This window comes from Taudactylus pleione, unplaced genomic scaffold (genome assembly GCF_031769625.1).
Source record: "Taudactylus pleione unplaced genomic scaffold, aTauple2 ptg000726l, whole genome shotgun sequence".
NCBI classification, from domain to species: Eukaryota; Metazoa; Chordata; class Amphibia; order Anura; family Myobatrachidae; genus Taudactylus; species Taudactylus pleione.
Window position 1 is genome coordinate 9,130,284 of NW_028285128.1, and position 18,620 is coordinate 9,148,903.

Sequence of the window (18,620 nt, forward strand, 5' to 3'; positions counted from 1 at the left end):
GACAGCCAAGGCAGCCAATGAGAGCATGGCCAGCTGTCACATAACGCACTCTGCTTTCATAGATCCTGTGGACTGCGGAGCAGGCATCACTCACCTGCTGGAAGTGCGGCCATTCCAACCGAGTGGAGAGTTATCCGGCGTGGGTGGAGGATGAGAGTGGTTTGACTTGTGCTGCAGACCTTGTTGGGAGACCCTGGCTCCCTGCCCACATTCTCCGGATGCCGCTGCTGTGTGACTGGGAGAGGAGGCGCCCGGGCATTACTGCTGGGGAGGAGCCGTCCGGGCTGTGTCTGCCTGTAGGGTGAGATCGACAGACGCAGCCTTGCAGGTTGATGGGAGATGTAGTCCCGTGGCCACTTCCTATCATCCAGACACTGTCCCCTTCACCTTGCGCATGCGAAGTCCGGTTTCCCGACAGGGCAATTGGGAATCCGGGAGTTTTATTCAATTTTCTGGGGTAGCGGAAGACTCTATATTAAACCTGGAATCTCCCACAGGAATTGGGAGGGTAGGCATCTATGATGTGATGATGTCACCAAGAAGCACAACCATGGAAATTCAGGACTAGAAAGTCTTCAGTGTTTATAAAACAGTTCCGATTTCATAAGTTTTGCGGACCCCGGTTCAAACTTTGGACTAATGACCACAAACTTTTAGCTACACCACTGGTCAGATTCCAAGCACATGATTGGCTTATAGCAACTCTGAAGTACAGAGGTGTCCACATACTGTACATATACTTCCTTGTGCATTAAACAGCCTTTCTAGCCACTGACACTGTAACGTAGTACAGTACATCGCATGCAGATACAGCCACAGTCGCACGCAGAATGTAGCCATGACACATATCATTTTAATCAGCAGAAGCGCTGCTTGTGCAACCTATTTACATCATGGTGCGAATAAGAAGTTGCCGAAAAAGACGCTCAGCGCTACCTAGTTGCACGGCGCTCACGCATTATGTTTATAGCGCACAGAGGTAAGATGTGGACACATCTGTGCAACATTTTGCACTTGCTGGGGCTTATGCAAATCTGTTTTACAATGGGATTTTGTGACTTTTAGCACTGCGCATGCTCCATCGCCAAGCGTATGCAACTATGAGCAACTGCGGGAAATTCAGAGTATGCATCACAGCCACATCTCCACTTGCAGCTGAATGGGCATAACTGGGTGGCAATGGTGTGCTGGCACGTAGGCTAGGTCTTCTGAGGGCGAGTCATGTGTATGTGGACAGAATTGCAGAGGTGAGTGTATGCAGAGATCTGTCTCTCTTGCACCAGGCATAGAGCTTGTGCAATCACGCACTGATAGGGATTACAGCTACTCCCACAAGTGGATGGTGCAGCCCCATAGTGGTTCTGACACGTCTTGAACTTTCAAGTGATGATTCCTTTGAAGGGTCTCCAATCGGATATCGCAAAACTGTATAAAAGAAATCAGGAGACGGCAAAATATAGTGTACAGCATTTCTATAAAACAGGGTGTTAGAGATATGTTGAGAGCACTCACCCTTTAGAGGTTTCCATTGGACACTGGACAATATTGCATTGTTGTCCTACCGTGGGTTTGTGAACAATGTAGAATGGTTGTGTGGAGCTTGGATCTTTGATGTAGGCTCAAACCGTAAGGAAACAGTAGAACGGGATATAGCGTAGAAAAGGGGTATAGGGGCTGATCGGGCTAGTGTGCAGAATGAGTCCTGCATACTGTAGTCGCATGCAGACCCTTGAATGTCTCTGCCTGATTGACAGGCCGAGGCATTTAAGGGGTGGTGTGGAGACGGGGTCGGCTGGCGTTCCCGAAAATGGGGGCGTGTTTGCCCGTTTTCCGGGAGTAACCAGCCCAGGACCTGTCCTGGGCTCGCAAGCCGGCCAGTCTGAGTAAGCTGAGGCTTACTCAGCTGGCCGAAGACCCGGAGCTGTCCACCATCGTGACCATCATCCACCAATGGTCGCGATGGTGATCCCAGCCTGCGACCTCCGTCGCAGTGCTGGGATCACAAATGCAGCAGGGGGTGTCATACACTTCCTGCTACATTTGCATAATAGCAAGGATCGCAATTGCAAAGCTGCCGACGTGCAGCTTTGCAATTGCGATCCTTGCTGAATCAGGCCCTTAGTTTGTATTGTTTTTCAAACAAATTAGGTACTTTTGAATAAAATAGATTTTAAACTCACCCTTTGTCAGTTGGGCGAGCGCTTCGATCAACCTTACACCCTTGTCCTAGGGTGGTAGCAATTGCAAAATTATACGGCCAACTTGGATGTAACTCTGAATCAGTCACTATGGGCCTGGTTCAGAGGTGGACACTAAGGGGTATATTTACTAAAGTGTCGATTTTTAGAAGTGGAGTTATTGCCCATAGCAACCAATCAGCATGCAGCATCTCTGAATCCGGATCAGGAACTTATGTCACATACTACAGTAAGTGGACCCAACTTGGCTCGTGCTGTACTGTGGTGCACCAGAGACTACATCTGTTTCTCAGATGTCACCTTCAATGAATGTTGCTTTTTCGACACCCAGCCGACCAGGTTCTATTCTTTGTGTTCAGGAAGAGGGAAATACATCACCCTCCTTGGGTCACCCATTAGCAGAAAGTACAGGGGTTCCCTGGTGATGTGGTGTTGTACATCCAAAGAACTTTGCATGAGTTCTGGCCATCATCACAGTTGGTCTACTTAAATGTTGCAAGTTCGGTAGCAGGGTTTAATTAAAGTGCTCACTCACCCTATTGCCTTGGGAATGGTACGAGTTAGTCCTGGACTGTTGTCATAAGTCTGACATAGCACTCTCATCAACCACCCTTGATCACAATGTAACCACTCTGGGCACACATACTGCCTGATTTACTGTTTCTTGATGGCTTTGGCAGTGAACTCCATGGTCTGGTTGCTCATGAAGTTGGTGAAAAGGTCTGTCATCCCAAGGGTATATTGGTGCCCTGTGGCTGATTTGCCAATGTACACATAGGGCCTGATTCAGACCAGCTCGCAAGTGAGTCGATGGCCAGGCGGTACGCACGCGCTGCATGCGTGAACCTCGGAGCGAGCGAGAAATCACTCGCTCCGGGGGTCTCAACAAAACGGGGTGGCTGTCAATGTTGATCGACAGCTCTCCCCGTTTTGTAGGCGGGGAGGGGGGGTGGCTGGCCAAACGGAGGTGTTCCCGAAGGAATGTCAGTAGTTGAGCTTCCAGCTCTATTAGAGCAGGAAGCTCACTTGGGCTTGCAGGAATGAGACCCTACCACAACGGTCTCGTCACCAGCCCGATGGTCGCGATCGTCGCGACCATCGCCTGGCCGCTCGCAAAAGCTGTGGGCTCCAATAAAAAAAGCCCTGATTCAGAGAGAGCGCTCTGAAAGAGTGTCCGGCTCTGAATCAGGGCTATAGTTCACCAGCAGGATCACTGTCTGCTTTCCTCTTCGATTTCTTACTGTAATGCATGTATAAAGAGCCATCACGACATCCAGTAGTATGTCTTAATTGCAGCCAGTTGTCCATCTTGTGCATATGCATGGTCAGTTATTTTCCCATTCCCTTTGAGACCTCAATTTGTCACACTTTGCGACATTCTATATGCATTCTATATGCACAGTGGTATAAAACTCCCTCTTGCATTTCAAATCAGTCCCAGCTATTAAGCAGCCTCTTGCCTAGCATGGCCAATTGACTCCATTCACTTGCGCAGGGCCAGTGACCATGAAGCTTTCACCAATTAGTTGCCCAGACACTGATGTCTTTCTCCTGTTCTGGACCAATTCATAGACCAGCTTCCTCACTTCTAAAGTGCATACAACAGAGGTGCATTTCTTGGGACAGAGTTGGGGAAATCCATGATATCAATCTCTTCTGCATCTTCATGTGGGAAAGCACATCATCATTCCTTCATTTATATTCTGTATACCTGGATGGTAAGAGATTTTAACTGTACCTTGACACATCATTGCTGAAAAGCTCCAAGCTTTGTTGTCTCCAGAAACGCCAGTAGTAGATGCTAAGCTATAACTAAGCTCAATGTTAGGTATTCCACAGATTTTTTCACATGCTCAAAACACTCAAGTTTAAATGAAGTTTAATGATCCATGGTGGCTCACATCAGTATAGAGCATGAACAGTTTCTCAAAGTCAGCACACTCTAACCCTGGGGACTTCACCAACTCCTCCTTGAGTTTATTACACGCTGCCTGCTCACCAGATCTCCATGGCACAGCAAAACTCTTTAAGAACCACCAATAGTGCTAGGCATCTTCCAGCCTTCATTCATGGCTACCTTGTCCAATATGGCCCTTACTTCTTCTCTGGAGATGAGTCATCCTCAGTACTCCAGCCTGGACTTGAGGAAGTGATACTTCTGGGGCGTTAGTGTCAGGCCAAAATCCTCTAGTCTTTGTAAAACTAAATACAGCTGGATCAGGTGTTCGTCCAACATGATGGATGCTCTTCGGGTAAATTCAGAATAGCCTCAAAGTTGTTCAAATATTGTTCTAATATCCATTGGAAAGTGGCTGAAGTGTTGATGAGGCCAAAAGGCATTCAACAGACCCCTGGGGATAACAAATGGCATTTTCTTCGGACCCTTTTCTGCCACTGGGATTTGCAAATTCTCACTCACAAGATCCAATGTAGATAAGTACTGAGCTTACACAGGTTGGTAAGAGACTGTTACAAAAAAATGGGACTTAGTCACTCTTACCCTTTCTGGCGGTGCTTTACCAAGGTGGGCTATGCTGTCCCAGTGCAGAGTCAATCTATTTCCTGAGGTTCATGAGTGCAGCCAAGTTGTCTCTGATGAGGTGAGCACCAGTGTCCAGTCTTTATCTTCTGCGCTCACATGATCACTTCAGCCTATCTCTGACAAATGTGCCCTATTTAAGCCTGCACCTGACACAAGCACCTTGTCGGAAGCCTCTGGTTCCACTCTGGCTACTCTGCGGTTACATCAAGTCCCAGTCTGGTTCAAGCCTCCAGTTCCATTCTGGCTACTCTGCAGTTACCTCTAGTCCCAGTCTGGATCAAGCTTCCAGTTCCATTCCGTCTACTCTGCAGTTACCTCCGGTTTAACTCCGACTACTCTGCTGCTACCTCTGGTTCCAGTCCTGATCAAGTCTCCGGTTCCACTCCAGCTACTCTGCAGTTACCTCCACTCCCAGTCTGGTTCAAGCCTCCGGTTCCACTCCGACTACTCTTCAGTTACCCCCGGTTCCACTTGGCTACTCTGCTGCTACCTCTGGTTCCAGTCCTGCTTCAGTTTCTGGTTCCACTCCAGCTACTCTGCTGCTACCTTTGGTCTTCCAGTTCAAGTCTTTGATGCCATTCCCTGTCTGTAACCTCCGGTTCTTATTCGGTTCAACTACAGTCCAATTCTGCACGTTATTTTTCAATTCCAGACTGCTTGTATTCTTAAATCTCTTGGGCATCTCAAAACTCTCGTAGTGCTTCCACTGCCAAGTCTTCTGCCACAGTGACCTCATCACTAGCAAGTCCTCTGAGTATATCTCTCCTGCTCATTGCAGGTTCAAGTGGACTTTAACCTCACTGTCCTTCAATTTACTGCTGACCTGCATATACTGATTATACTGATTATACTGATTTTACTTAGCATTGCAACCATAACCTACTCTGGGACTCACTACTCACCTAACCATCGGTAACCCTATTGATTGGTTGTTGCCCTGTGGGTCCTCTCCTAGAGTGAAAACAGAAAAAGAGAGCACTGAAATCAGCAATATTAAATATTTATTAATCAATTATTAAAACATGCATAAAAGTTTAATTATTACAATTAGCATATACCAGTGGCCGGCCAGCAGGATTATAATCTAATAATTAATTATTGATCCCCATCAAATAGTAGATACCACACACATGGAATTATATAAAAAACACTAAAAAAGTCAGCATAGAAAAACACCTTGTTAGTCTGAAAATTAATTATACTGCGTCAGATAATTGCTGTTATAGATGAATGTCTTATTCCCAGAGATATTGATGCCTATTCAGGATTAGCCATAGTATAATTGCAATAAGTATGCAGACAGCAGTTGTAAAGATACCTATGTAGCAATAAATAAATCTTTTTACTCTGAGATAAATTGATACACAATTGATACACAGTATTTGGCTCCTGCTATTTGATCTAACATAGGGCTTTCTCACAACACACTGGTTCTCCGTGAGATGATTCAGCTGCTTCACCTGTATAGCAGTTTAAAGCAGTTTGTTGATTCTCAAGGCAATGCAATATTACTCTCGTTTCTGATTCAAATAAGCAAAGTGTTCATATATCAAAAAAAAAACCAGTTAGCAATCTTAAAGTTGTATATATAAACAACTATTTAAGTTATAGATTTGTCAGAGATCAAGTTTTTTAGAGATCTCCTGCAATATGCAGTTTTAGCAATTGTCCCTCATGGCCATGTGATAAAAAAGGAAAAAATAAAATATTCTTTTACTGGGGTGTTGAGCCCGCAAATTCTATGTATCCACCTGTGACCTTGTCGCTCATCTCCAAGGGCTGTAAATCATCTAGTCCCTCTGAGCGAGTAATCGGCAGATGTGGATAAGTTTATGTGGAACAATGTCAACCATTTCCTGACTGGCCTCCATTGCCAGTACAACGTTGCTTCTGCTGTAGATACAGGAGCTCATTCAGACCCGCTCGCTAGATGCGTTCGCTCGCACCCTGCATATGCAAATCCTGCGCATTCCCAGAATGGCAGGCGATCGCACGGCAAGGCATTAGCACGCCCACTATGTCTTGGCGTGCGATCACTTAGTGCTTAGTGTATGCAGACGCCCACCAGCCATTCTTAAGACGCCCACTTGCGCACGGCATCTCCTGGAAGTGCTTGAATACATTGGTACATTGTGGTTGACTATGCCCTGCCACAAGCACTGCGATCACTTCAGAGTGAAATCCCACCAAGTGACGTGTACTATGACGCTGCCTTTTAATTATGCCCGCCTCTGAAAGCCCGTTGAAACACTCAGGCACGCCTGCAATCGCACCTCCACTCCCTCGTTTCTAGTGGTCTGCCCCTGTACCACCCACAAACGGCCTCTCCTGTAACTTACTCTTCTGGGCTATCTATGCGCAATGAGCAAATGCATTCTGATCTTTCGCAGTGGTTTGCGCACGCGCATTGCGATGCATGCGCAGATTGCAACTATCAGTCAGCTACAAGCGTTCACATCCTAGCGAGCGGGTCTGAATCAGCTCCACAGTTCTGTGCTGAGCTCCAGGTTCTCTGTATCTTAACGGTTCTAGTCCGTATGATTCCAATTTCAAACTTTCAGTTTTCGGAGTTTGCTGAGTAACAGGGGGTCCATTTGGGACCCCTGATGATGAATGGCCCAGTAACTAAAATATGCGGAAACTAGCATGGTTATCGAGCCATTCATCGATGACGAATAGGCCCCTGAATCAGTTAACCATGCGTCTATGCAGTTAGGCCCTGATTCAGAGCCGGACGCTCTGACCAGAGCGCTCGCTCTGAATCAGGGCCCACCTCCATAAATATGGAGCGTCCTCCTGGACGCTCGTATAGCTGTGGGTCACCACCCACAGCCTATACGAGCGTGCAGGATGATGGTCGCGATGGTCTTGACCATCGCGACCATCGCCAGTGCGAGCAGAAGCCTGCGGTTGAGTTTCTCAACCGCAAGGCCAGGAGTGATTTTGGCTCTATCAGAGCCAAAATCACTCCCACTGACATCACAAGTGATGTCAGTGGGGCCGGCTTCTGACGGTAGGCGTTCCCTTGGGAACGCCTCCGTCTGGCAGGCACGCCCCCGGCACGCCCACCAAAGGGGGCGTGCTGTCAATCAACATCGACAGCACGCCCCCTTTGATCAGACACAACGTGCGAAGGAAAGTCCTTCGCTCGTCGCGTCTCGAGCATGCGCACGACGGAGCTCCCTCTGTCGTGCGCATGCGCAGTGCACACCATCGACCCACTTGCGAGCGGACAGCCGCTCGCGAGTGGGTCTGAATCAGGCCCTTAGTTACTACCAGATTATTGAATCATTCGATATTTGCATTAAGAAGCGGTTGTACAAGTGTATTTAATAAAGTGGCCACTGACCGTATATGTAAGATGTACCGGATCACGTCAAACCTACTGTTTATGAATGTAAATGTACACTCCCATCCCATATAACATTACTATACAAACCAGATAACTTTACAACACTCCCTCCCTCAGAAGGCAGTAATACATCCATGCCCACCTCAGGGTTTAGCGATTCTTGAAGCAGGCACTGTTATCTTTGAATCAGCCAATGGGCAAACAGAAGCAGATGAGAGGGGAAGAGAGACACGAGGGAGGTAAGAAGAGAAGGAAGTGGCAGAGGAAAGGAAAGGTAATAGGGTGCTGAAGAGAGGAGAGGGACAGGGACTCAGGGAGGTCTGGGCAGGAACACCTACAACACTATGAATTGGGGACAGCTTGTGGCAAAGTGATGATAGTGGCAAATGTTCATCATCCACTAGCTAACCTAGGCCTCCTGACTACATACAGCAATGGCCTACATCACATAACTGGTAGGGATAACCATTGCAAGATGACCATCCAATAGTGGCAGTGATGCCACCAATGCAGCATGCCTTGTAATATTACATGTAGCCAAGGAATGGTAACCAGTCAGCCGTTTATTTACTGTGCATGTCATTTACAACTAGTTTGCTAAAAACTCTGCATTTGCCCCAAAGTGATTACAAACACATGTTAATTTAATACTTTTTTCTCTGTTTGTGCTGCCAGCCCTGCAGTGGTGCAAGTGGAAGTCAGACATCTGTACAGTACGATAGTTCCTTCTACAGAAGCTCACATGAAAGGACTGAGAAGGTAATTCCTAAAGTTACATTGTTTTCTAATATAGATAATCTGACATAAAATGTTCTTAGAGGCAAATTTACTAAGAATCGTGTTTGGTTGATTTGATGTTTTTGGAGAATTTGGTGCGATTTTGCAAATTGGGTATATACTAAAGACTTAGGGGGTCATTCAGACCTGCTCGTGAGCAGCAGTACGCTCGCAAGCAGGTCGATGTTCCCCCACTGCGCATGCGCACGACGGAGGGAGCTCCGTCGTGATGTCAGTGGGAGTGATTTTGGCTCTAGTGATGTCAGTGGGAGTGATTTTGGCTCTGATAGAGCCAAAATCACTCCAGGGCTTGCGGCAGCGAGACCCTACCGCACGGTCTCCATCATCATGGACGCTCGCTATAGCTGTGTATGGTAACCCACAGCTATGCGAGCGTCCATGAGGACGCTCCAAAAAAAGGTAGGAGGGCCCTGATTCAGAGCGAGCACTCTGGTCAGAGCGTTCAGCTCTGAATCAGGCCCTAAGGGGTCTATTTACTAAGCAGTGTTAGGAGACAGAGTGTAAAGTGATAAAGTGCCAGCCAATCAGCTCCCAACTGTCATCTCACAGGCTGTGTTTGAAAAATGACAGTTGGGAGCGGATTGGCTGGTACCTTATCACTTTTCACTCTGTCTCCTAACACTGCTTAGTAAATAGACCCCTAAATCTATACCCAAATCGCACCTCAGATGCGATTAAACATACCAAATCGACACAATGCACCATTGGACTAAACCTCAAATCCTTAACAGTGACACACATACTGTACAAATCACGGATTCAATAAAAATCGTGTTTGTCAAATCGCATCTAAATCACATCTGAAATCGCAAAATCAATAGATAACCAAATCAGTAGCGTGTTTGGATGTAGAAAGTTTTTTTTCTATTCGTCTAGCCTCAATCATGATGCTTATAAAAGAGCCAAACGCAGGCACTCGCTATTTTGCAAGCACACGATTTCCGACCGCACTGACTGGTTGGCGCATTACAACCCATACGCATGCGCAGATGTGCGAACGAGCGGCCGCTTACGAGCGGCTCTGAATCAGGCCCTATGTTCCCAATAATCTGGTTCTACACGGACATAAAAACTGTGCAACCTGTCTTGAGCTGAGGTGACAGACTGACAGGTGCAGAGAGGGGGTTTGGTGAAGTAGATCTGTCAGGGTGGGATGTAATGGGCATTACTGTTTGGCATAATGTGTATTTGGCATTACTGTATGCACAATGTGCTATTAGGGGCATTACTGTGTGGCATAATGTGTAAGGGGCATTGCTGTGTGGCATAATGTGTTGTATGTGGCATTACTATGTGGCATAATGTGTTGTATGTGGCATTACAGTGTGGCATAATGTGAAATAGGGGCATTACAGCATGGCATAAATTTGTGTTGTATGTGGCATTACTGTATGCCATTATGTGTTATACGTGGCATTATTGTGTGGCATGTGTAAGGGGCATTGCTGTGTGGCATAATGTGTTGTAAGGGGCATTCCGGTGTGGCACACTGTGTTATAAGTGGCATTACTTAGTGTGTCATAATGTGTAAGGCACGTTACTGTATCATGTAACCACACACCTTAAGCGTCGTTTTTGGGTGTGTTTGATCGTTGGGCGGGGAAGGGGAGGGGGTGCCTGAAACTTTTTTGGCATGGGGGAGCAAAATTTATAGTTACGCCACTGACAGGAAGACTGGAGTCAGCACAGTAGCACACTATTCTTTCAACAGAATCTGCTTTGCAATGCAGGTAATAGCAGCTTTGTTCAATGGGGGCTGGGCACCATACTGCCCCCCCCCCCACCCGCATAACCCAATTAGCTGTGCCATTCCTCCCCCTCACATACATCACCGACCACCATCCAATCACGAGCAGTACACTAGTGCTGGTGATCATCATCATTATCATAGTTGTGCATATGCCCATAGGTGAAACTAGACATTTGGTAATGGGTGTTCCCAGTTCCAACCCCTCGCCAGAACTTGTGTTACCTTGGAAGCAGTGTTCATTGTAGTTCCAGTGCTGGACATAGAAAGAGGGATTCCTGTGCGCCGCCAAAGAAGGGGCGTGGCCACAGGAAAAGGGGGAGTGTTTTTGAGGCACATCCCCTTTTCTTCGCTCTTGGGGGCATGCCTGGCCCTTATGGACCTGCCGGGCTGCCCCCAAGCGCTGCTGTGTGTCCGGCATCAATACACTGGTGTTGACCGCGACACCACTATTTTCCCCACCCGCGGGACACAGCAGAGCACTGGTGGGGACAGCCCCCGCAGGCTATTTTAGTGGGGCACCGCTAAGAGGAGCAGAGCACATTCTGCCCTTTAGAAATCGGGCAGGGCGCGGTGCCCCACTAAAACAGCCTACCAGGAATGCTATTGGTAAGTATGGCACTTTGTTTCGTGACCATTAGTTAGGCAGCAAAGAGATGTGTCTGTTTAGTGTTGGAGGGGGGTTTAGTCTGTGTAGGGGCAGGGGTGGAAATATGTCTGTGTAATGGTGGGGGGGGTACAGTGTGCCTGTGCAGGGGCGGAGAGATGTGTCTGTGTAATGGTGGAGAGTGGTACAGTGCCTGTGCAGGGACGGAGGGGGAGAGATGTCTGTGTAGTGCTGGAGAGGGGTACACTGTGCCTGTGTAGGGGCGGAGGGGGGAGAGATGTGTCTGTGTAGTGGTGGAGTGTGCCTGTGCAGGGGCGGAGGAGGGAGATATGTCTGTGTAGTGGTGGAGAGGGATACAGTGTGCCTGTGCAGGGGCGGAGGGGGGAGAGATGTGTCTGTGTAGTGGTGGAGAGGGGTACAGTGTGCCTGTGCATGGTAGGAGGGGGAGAGATGTCTGTATAGTGTGTATATATACACACTATATAGTATAGTGTATAGTGTGTATATGGGTGGGGGAAAGGAGGTATATAATGTGTGGGGGGAGGGGGGTATAATGGTTGCTGGGGGTGTTAGGATCAGTGTACTGTGTCACCAGGGTCTTGCTGTTCCTCCCACCCGATTACCGATTAGTGCAGTCAGACTCTCTCACACCAGGCCCCGCCTCCCCAATCCTCCTCACCACTCACATATCACCTGTCTCTGGGCCTGATTCAGAGCTGAACGCTCTGACCAGAGCGCTCGCTCTGAATCAGGGCCGTCCTATTTAAATGTGGAGTGGCCTTTTGGACGCTCGAATAGCTGTGGGTTACCACCCACAGCTTATGCGAGCGTCCATGATGATGGTCGCGATGGCCAAAGACCATCGCGACCATCGGGCTTGCGACGAGACCCTGCGGTAGGGTCTCGCTTCCACAAGCCCAGGAGTGATTTTTGCTCTATCAGAGCCAAAATCACTCCCACTGACATCATTACTGATGTCAGTGGGGCCGGACAGACGGTAGACGTTCCCATGGGAACGCCTCCGTCTGGCAGCCACGCCCCCGGCGCGCCCACCAAAGAAGGCGTGCTGTCACTCACCATCGACAGCACGCCCCCTTTGGTGCGAGACCCCAAGCGACGTATTTCTCGTCGCTCGCCGGGTCTCGCGCATGTGCACGACGGAGCTCCCTCCGTCGTGCGCATGCGCATTCGCCCACCATCGACCCGCTGGCGAGCGACCTTCCCTCGCGAGCGGGTCTAAATTACCCCCTCTGTCTGTGCCGTGTGTGGAGGTGAGAGGGAGCCGGCTGCAGCTCTGCTGCTGCCCCCGGTAAGTCCCCTTCACTGCAAGCTGCAGCGTTGGTAAGGCAGCAGGGATCGGGTCCTCCTCCTCCAGGTGTAGGGCGGGATAGCCCCTCACTAGACCACTCTGGTTCAGACACAGGGGAGGTGAGCGCTGTGTGTAGAGCAGACTGAGCAGCGTTAACATCTTCCTGACCAGGAGAGGACTAATTACATTTAAAAAAAATAGCGATCTGGCGGCAGAGGCAAATGGGTGGTCCAGTGCACCCCCGAACCACCCCCTAGTTTCGCCTATGCATCTGCCCGTGACCATCTGCACATAATACGGATTTCTGAGACATATATGCCTTTGGCTGCCGCTCTGCATGTGTTCACAATTACTGTACACAAACACACCTTTCCTGTACCTGCACTAGAAAACGTCTTCATTCATTTATTCTATGTCTGTAGGTGCAGGGGTCCTAAGAGCCGGCCCTAGCCAAATTAGTGCCCTAGGCAAGATTTTGGGTGGTGCCCTCCCCCCCACGTGGTATCCTGAAAAAGGGTATGACTTAATGGAAGGGGTGTGGTCTAACTGTGCTGAGGCCCCTTCTCCCATTGTGCTATGCTCCCACCACAGCACCCCTCACCCAGCACCCTTCTCCCAGCACCCTTCTCCCAGCACCCTTCTCCCAGCACAGCAGCGATCAACCATAGCAGCTGCTAGGGCCTCTGCCCAGCCAACAGGAGGTGAGCCTGCCCCATACCTCTGCCGGCCCTAGGTTTGCTTGGATGCTCCTAGGCCAGTGGTTCCTGGAGTGCTTCAGGGCACTTGCAGGGGTGCCTCGGGTTGGTGGTCCAGTACCAAATAAAATGATTGTTAGTCAGTGTGATCAGTGTCAATGGCTGCCAGTCAAAAAATATGTGGACAAAAAGAAGCTCAGCCCCCGTCATCCACCACATAACTGACATATAAACACAATTTACTTCATTTTATTTTCTGTAAATTTCTCAATAAGAAACTTTTGGCCCAGGGGTGCCATGGAGAAAATGCTGATACTCTCGGGTGCCGTGATTCCAGAAAGTTTGGGAATCACTGCCCTAGGCATTGCTTAGTTTGTCTATGGCTAGGGCCCGCTCTGTGCCAGAATCATGTCCTGTATGTCTGCATAGGCGTACATGTATGTGACTGTACATATTCAGTCCATGCACAGAGCAATTCCACACAAGTTATGCTACACAGTACTGTGGGCCTGATTCAGAGCCGCTCACTCTCGCAAGCGGCCCAATGTTCTGCGTGTGCGCACGCTTCATGCTGCGCATGCGCGAACTACACACTGCGATCGCAACCTTCTCGCTCACCCAGCAAAGGCAGCCCAGGGTAATGAGTGACAGGAGAGGCCGTTTGTGGGTGGTAACAGCGGCAGGACACTATTAACGGGGGGTTGGAGATGCGAACGCAGGCGTGCCTGGGTGTTTCAACGCCGTTTTAGAGGTGTGCATAATTAACAGGCAGCGTCATTGTACACGTCACTTGCCTTTATTTTACACTGATTTCCTCGCAATGCTAGCGGTATTGTATAGCTACCTCAAGCGCTGCGTTCACATCTGATGGTGCTCAAAGTACCAATGTTTTAATACACTTCCTGGAGATGACGTATTGCTGGTGAGTGGCTCTGCCTGTGCGATTGGGCATACGCATACACAAAGTGGCCGCTCGCTAAGACATGGGTGGGCGTGCTTATGCCTTGGCAAGCAATCGCTTCCCGTGGCGTCACTTTGAAAAATTTGCATACGCATCTAGCGAGCGCACGCAGATAGTGAACGGGTCTGAGTCAGGCCCTGTATTCATCTTGATTTCTATTTTGCCTATGTCTCTATATGCTGCACGGATAGTTTGTGTATAGTTCTGTAATATGACACATGACCAGTAGAGGTCAGCAGAGACCATGACATCTACACACTGGACCCATACTTTGGGGAACTTGTGCTTTTCAGCCTGTAGGGGACCTGGGGGCTTATGTATGTAGAGTTGAGCTTAGCACATTTTTTGTTTTTGCACAAATTGCACTTTTTTTGCACTTCGCATAAGCACAACCTTTTTTTAAATGTATTTTTACCTGTGTCATTTCTGATACATTTAGCGCTTATGCCTCTTTATGCATAGAACAGATGATGGAGAGGGCAGGAAAATATTGGTCATATACAGTAAGGGCGTATTCACACAAATGTGTCCCATGCAGACAACAACAAACAACGCATAAGCGCCTGTTATGAAATATATAATTTGACAGTGCTCGACCCCTACAGCAAAATATGTAACAATAATAATGACAATTTGCAGCTGCTGCTGATATCCCATTGATACTATTACTATTATTAGTGTGGCTGCTGCAAGCTGTTCGCAGTATATATTATACAATCGGTCCACACACAAAAGCAAATTCACATTCACAAGTGGAAAGTAACAGATGTTTGTATATAAATGTACGTAATTCATACTTGCCTACTCTCCCGGGATGGCCGGGAGGCTCCCGAAAAACTGGTGGTGCTCCCGGCAGCCCCGAAAAAGTGGGCAAGTCTTCCACCCCTCACACACACCCCTGCAGCGGGAGGGAGGGGGGGGTGATGATGAGATTCGCGCTGAACTGTGTCATCGTGGACCCACCTCCTGCTTCACAATGACGGAAATCTCTGCATTGTGTAACGTGGGTGGGGCCACAATTACGCAAACGCACTGTCATGCCCCCTGCCCCTCCCTTAATGCCAGGTAATGTCCCCTGCCATGCCCCCATATGCCACGTCATGCCCCCTCTGCTGTGCCAACCTGGCTGCCCCCTCCCAGAGGGGTCAGCCAGATTGTCGGCAAGTATGACTTAGGCCCTCATTCAGAGCCGTACGCTCTGAGCAGAGCGCACGCTCTGAATGAGGGCCGCCCTCCATAATTATGGAGCGTCCTCCTGGACGCTCGTATAGCTGTGGGTCACCACCCACAGCCTATACGAGCGTGCAGTTTGATGGCCGCGATGGTCTTGACCATCGCGACCATCGCCACTGCGAGCCGGAGCCTGCGGTTGAGTTTTTCAACCGCAAGGCCCGGAGTGATTTTGGCTCTATCAGAGCCAAAATCACTCCCACTGACATCACTAGTGATGTCAGTGGGCCGGCTTCTGACGGTAAGCGTTCCCTTGGGAACGCCCCCGTCAGGGAGGCACGCCCCCGGCACGCCCACCAAAGGGGGCGTGCTGTCAATCAACATCGACAGCACAACCCCTTTGATCAGACACAATGAGTGAAGGAAAGTCCTTCGCTCGTCGTGTCTGGCGCATGCGCACGACGGAGTCCCCGCCATCGTGCGCATGCGCAGTGCACAACATCGACCCACTTGCGAGCGGACAGCCGCTTGCGAGTGGGTCTGAATCAGGCCCTTAATTAGTAATGTAGGGCCTGATTCAGAGGTAGACGCAGAAGCACCCGCAGCTACATCTATTGGCGGCTGCCTTTCTGCGACTTTATGCAAATGCTGCTTAAGGTCTTCCCTTGTGTAGATCCGTGCGTCCGAAAGTGCAAGAACTGAGTCGCCCACTGCCAGCGTCCCTATGCAGTAATACTGATTGTTGCATCCTTAGATGCCACCATTGGTTGCACCAGTCTATGGCAGGTGGATTCTCCTTCCGTGTATGGGCTCCCTTTGTGAGCGGTCTGTGGGCCTGATTCATTGAGGATCGCAACTGCTAAAGCGCACGCAGACAGGTGATTGTTGCGTACTGCGCATGCATATGCATCGTAGTGCGCGAAGGCATCACTGCAATCACGCAGAGCCATCGCAGAGTGATTGACAGGCAGGGACGTTTGGGGCTGGTGATGGGGGGGTGGTTGGAGAAACGCAGATGTGCCTGACCGTTTGAACGCCGTTGCATGGGCATGCATAAATTACCCATTGCGACTGCATACACAGCTTGAGTACGCACTGCGTGCAACAAAGTTAGCAACTTCTTAGTAAGGTCCGGGCTGCTGTAATTCTGTGTGAGGGGCCGATGTTACTCAATGTTACCGATGTTTGTGGAGGACTGCAAGGTATTACGGATGTGAGATAGCGGAATTGGGAGGCAGTGGGCACCTCTATGCTGGCAGTGCGACGGCCTACGATAGAAATCAGTAGCATATTTTCACAGCGGACCTGCGTGCGCTTACGGAGCTGCGATCACAATAGCGATCCTTAATGAACGTGGCCCTGTATATGCAACCACTTTCACTGTCATGCCCACGAGACGGACCCTGTCACTGTCCAGGAACGCCCACTACACTAATACACCTAACATTATAACTGCGTCTCTATACAGACATGATGAGGATGCACCTCTCTATCAGTCCTTTAATGTTGTATTTACCTCTGTATTTAAATATATTTAACAAATGTGGCTTATTAATTACTTGAGACGCACAGGCATGTGTTGTTGGATTGTTTCTGATTCATTGACTTTTCTCTATCTCCAGGTGTCACCCCAACAAAAACATGCACGGGTGGTAAAAGCTCTTTATGACTTCAAAGCCTTGGAGCCAGATGAACTCGATTTCCATATCGGCGACATCATTGAAGTAATTGACAGCACTAACGACTCCTGGTGGCTGGGGAGTTTGGGAGAGAACATAGGGCTTTTCCCAACTAATTATGTAATGAGTATCGACCGGTGACAGCAGGCATTTATACCGGGACTGAAACTTCCTCCCTGAGGGAACTGAAGCAATGCCAGTTTTACCAATCTGCTGAGAGTGTCTCTCACTGGTTATGCAGCACTGAACTAGACACAATTACCTATCAATAAATAAGTTACTATCTTGGGACAGCTGATGAAATCCAGAGAAGTGTATCTGTGTACTTTGCTATTTATTGGGGAGGGAGCGGCCCTTTGTTTATCGTAACCTATTCTTTTTATACCTGTTAATATTTTGCTGCCTGTAGCAGGGACGTATTAAAGCCCGAGGGGGCCTGTGTGCAGCGGGCCCCCTCCTCTGAGCAGCGGGCCCCTCCAAGCACCACATCTTACCTTGTGCCAGCAAGCGGGTCTCTCCTCCTCCTCTACAGCACCATCTCCCAAGTTATATTCGGGATGATGGCACATGTGCACAAGAGAGAGAGGCTCTGGCACTGCATGGCGCCATTTTCCCCAAGATGTCATTGGGAAGATAGCGCTGAGGAGGAGGATTCGCTCACAGGCACGAGGCAAGTATACTATGGGAGCAGGGTTAGAGGTCACCACACACCCTACACCAATGCCTAAAGGGCTTACTAAGAAATACACAAATTCCATGGTTGTCTTCTTGGTTACTGCTTGTCCCTTTTTTATTTTAAAATGTTTAATATAAAGGTTTGCTCAAAATCTATATTTCTATTTATTTGGTTCTGTGTCTAAGTCATTACTTAACACACTGGTAACAGATCTTACATGTGAACCTATTTAGCACTTAATAATACAGGCAATGTATGAACCGGGGGGAAGTGTTTCAAATAATCAAACTTGCAATAGGACGTAGACAGTGAATACATAAGTGGGCATAAGTGTAAAGGTGTCCTTCTTTCATAGACTGTCAGTAGGCACACATTGGGACTCTCTATGTAGTAAAAATATTTAGAAAATAAACTGGTTTAGTTTAACAGCATACAGATACGGACATAATAGGTAGACACATGTACTACAACAGCATTCCTACATCTTCTAGAACATTCCTGTAACAAGAGTACAGCATGCCTCCAAAGTGACCCGCATTCAGTCCTGTTTTTCTGGGTCTGTCCTGCTGCCCCTCTCGCTGGCCACAGTGTCCCGCAGTGGGGGGGAGCACACAATCGATGCCTCCGTTGGGAGGTATGGTACAGTATTATTGAAAGAGTGATAACACACCAACACTTCGTAACAGCTCCAACTGCTGTCCCTACAGTGTAATCACTCAAACAACACCAAGGGGCGTATTCAATTAGCAGAATCGTCCAATTTTGCTGGTGAAATCACCCGATTATCACATGCGCGATCCTGTTTTCAACAAAAAGAAAAAGGTGAAATCGGGTTGGTGCGCTAAAAAAAATAGGAGAAAAAGTCAGGACATGCACGTCCTCCTCG

At 48.7% G+C, this 18,620-nt stretch overlaps 1 protein-coding gene across 1 annotated transcript in view; it reads left to right on the forward strand.

The window, feature by feature from the left end:
• Window positions 1–17,875, forward strand: part of GRAP2 (GRB2 related adaptor protein 2) — a 119,585-nt gene extending 101,710 nt beyond the window's left edge. Inside the window, exons 5-6 of the mRNA XM_088456885.1 lie at window positions 8,768–8,851; window positions 17,002–17,875. Of these exons, the coding sequence (XP_088313011.1) occupies window positions 8,768–8,851; window positions 17,002–17,199 (282 nt within the window). The 3' untranslated portion in view covers window positions 17,200–17,875. The remainder of the gene's footprint in view (window positions 1–8,767; window positions 8,852–17,001) is intronic.
• Window positions 17,876–18,620: the final 745 nt, after the last annotated feature.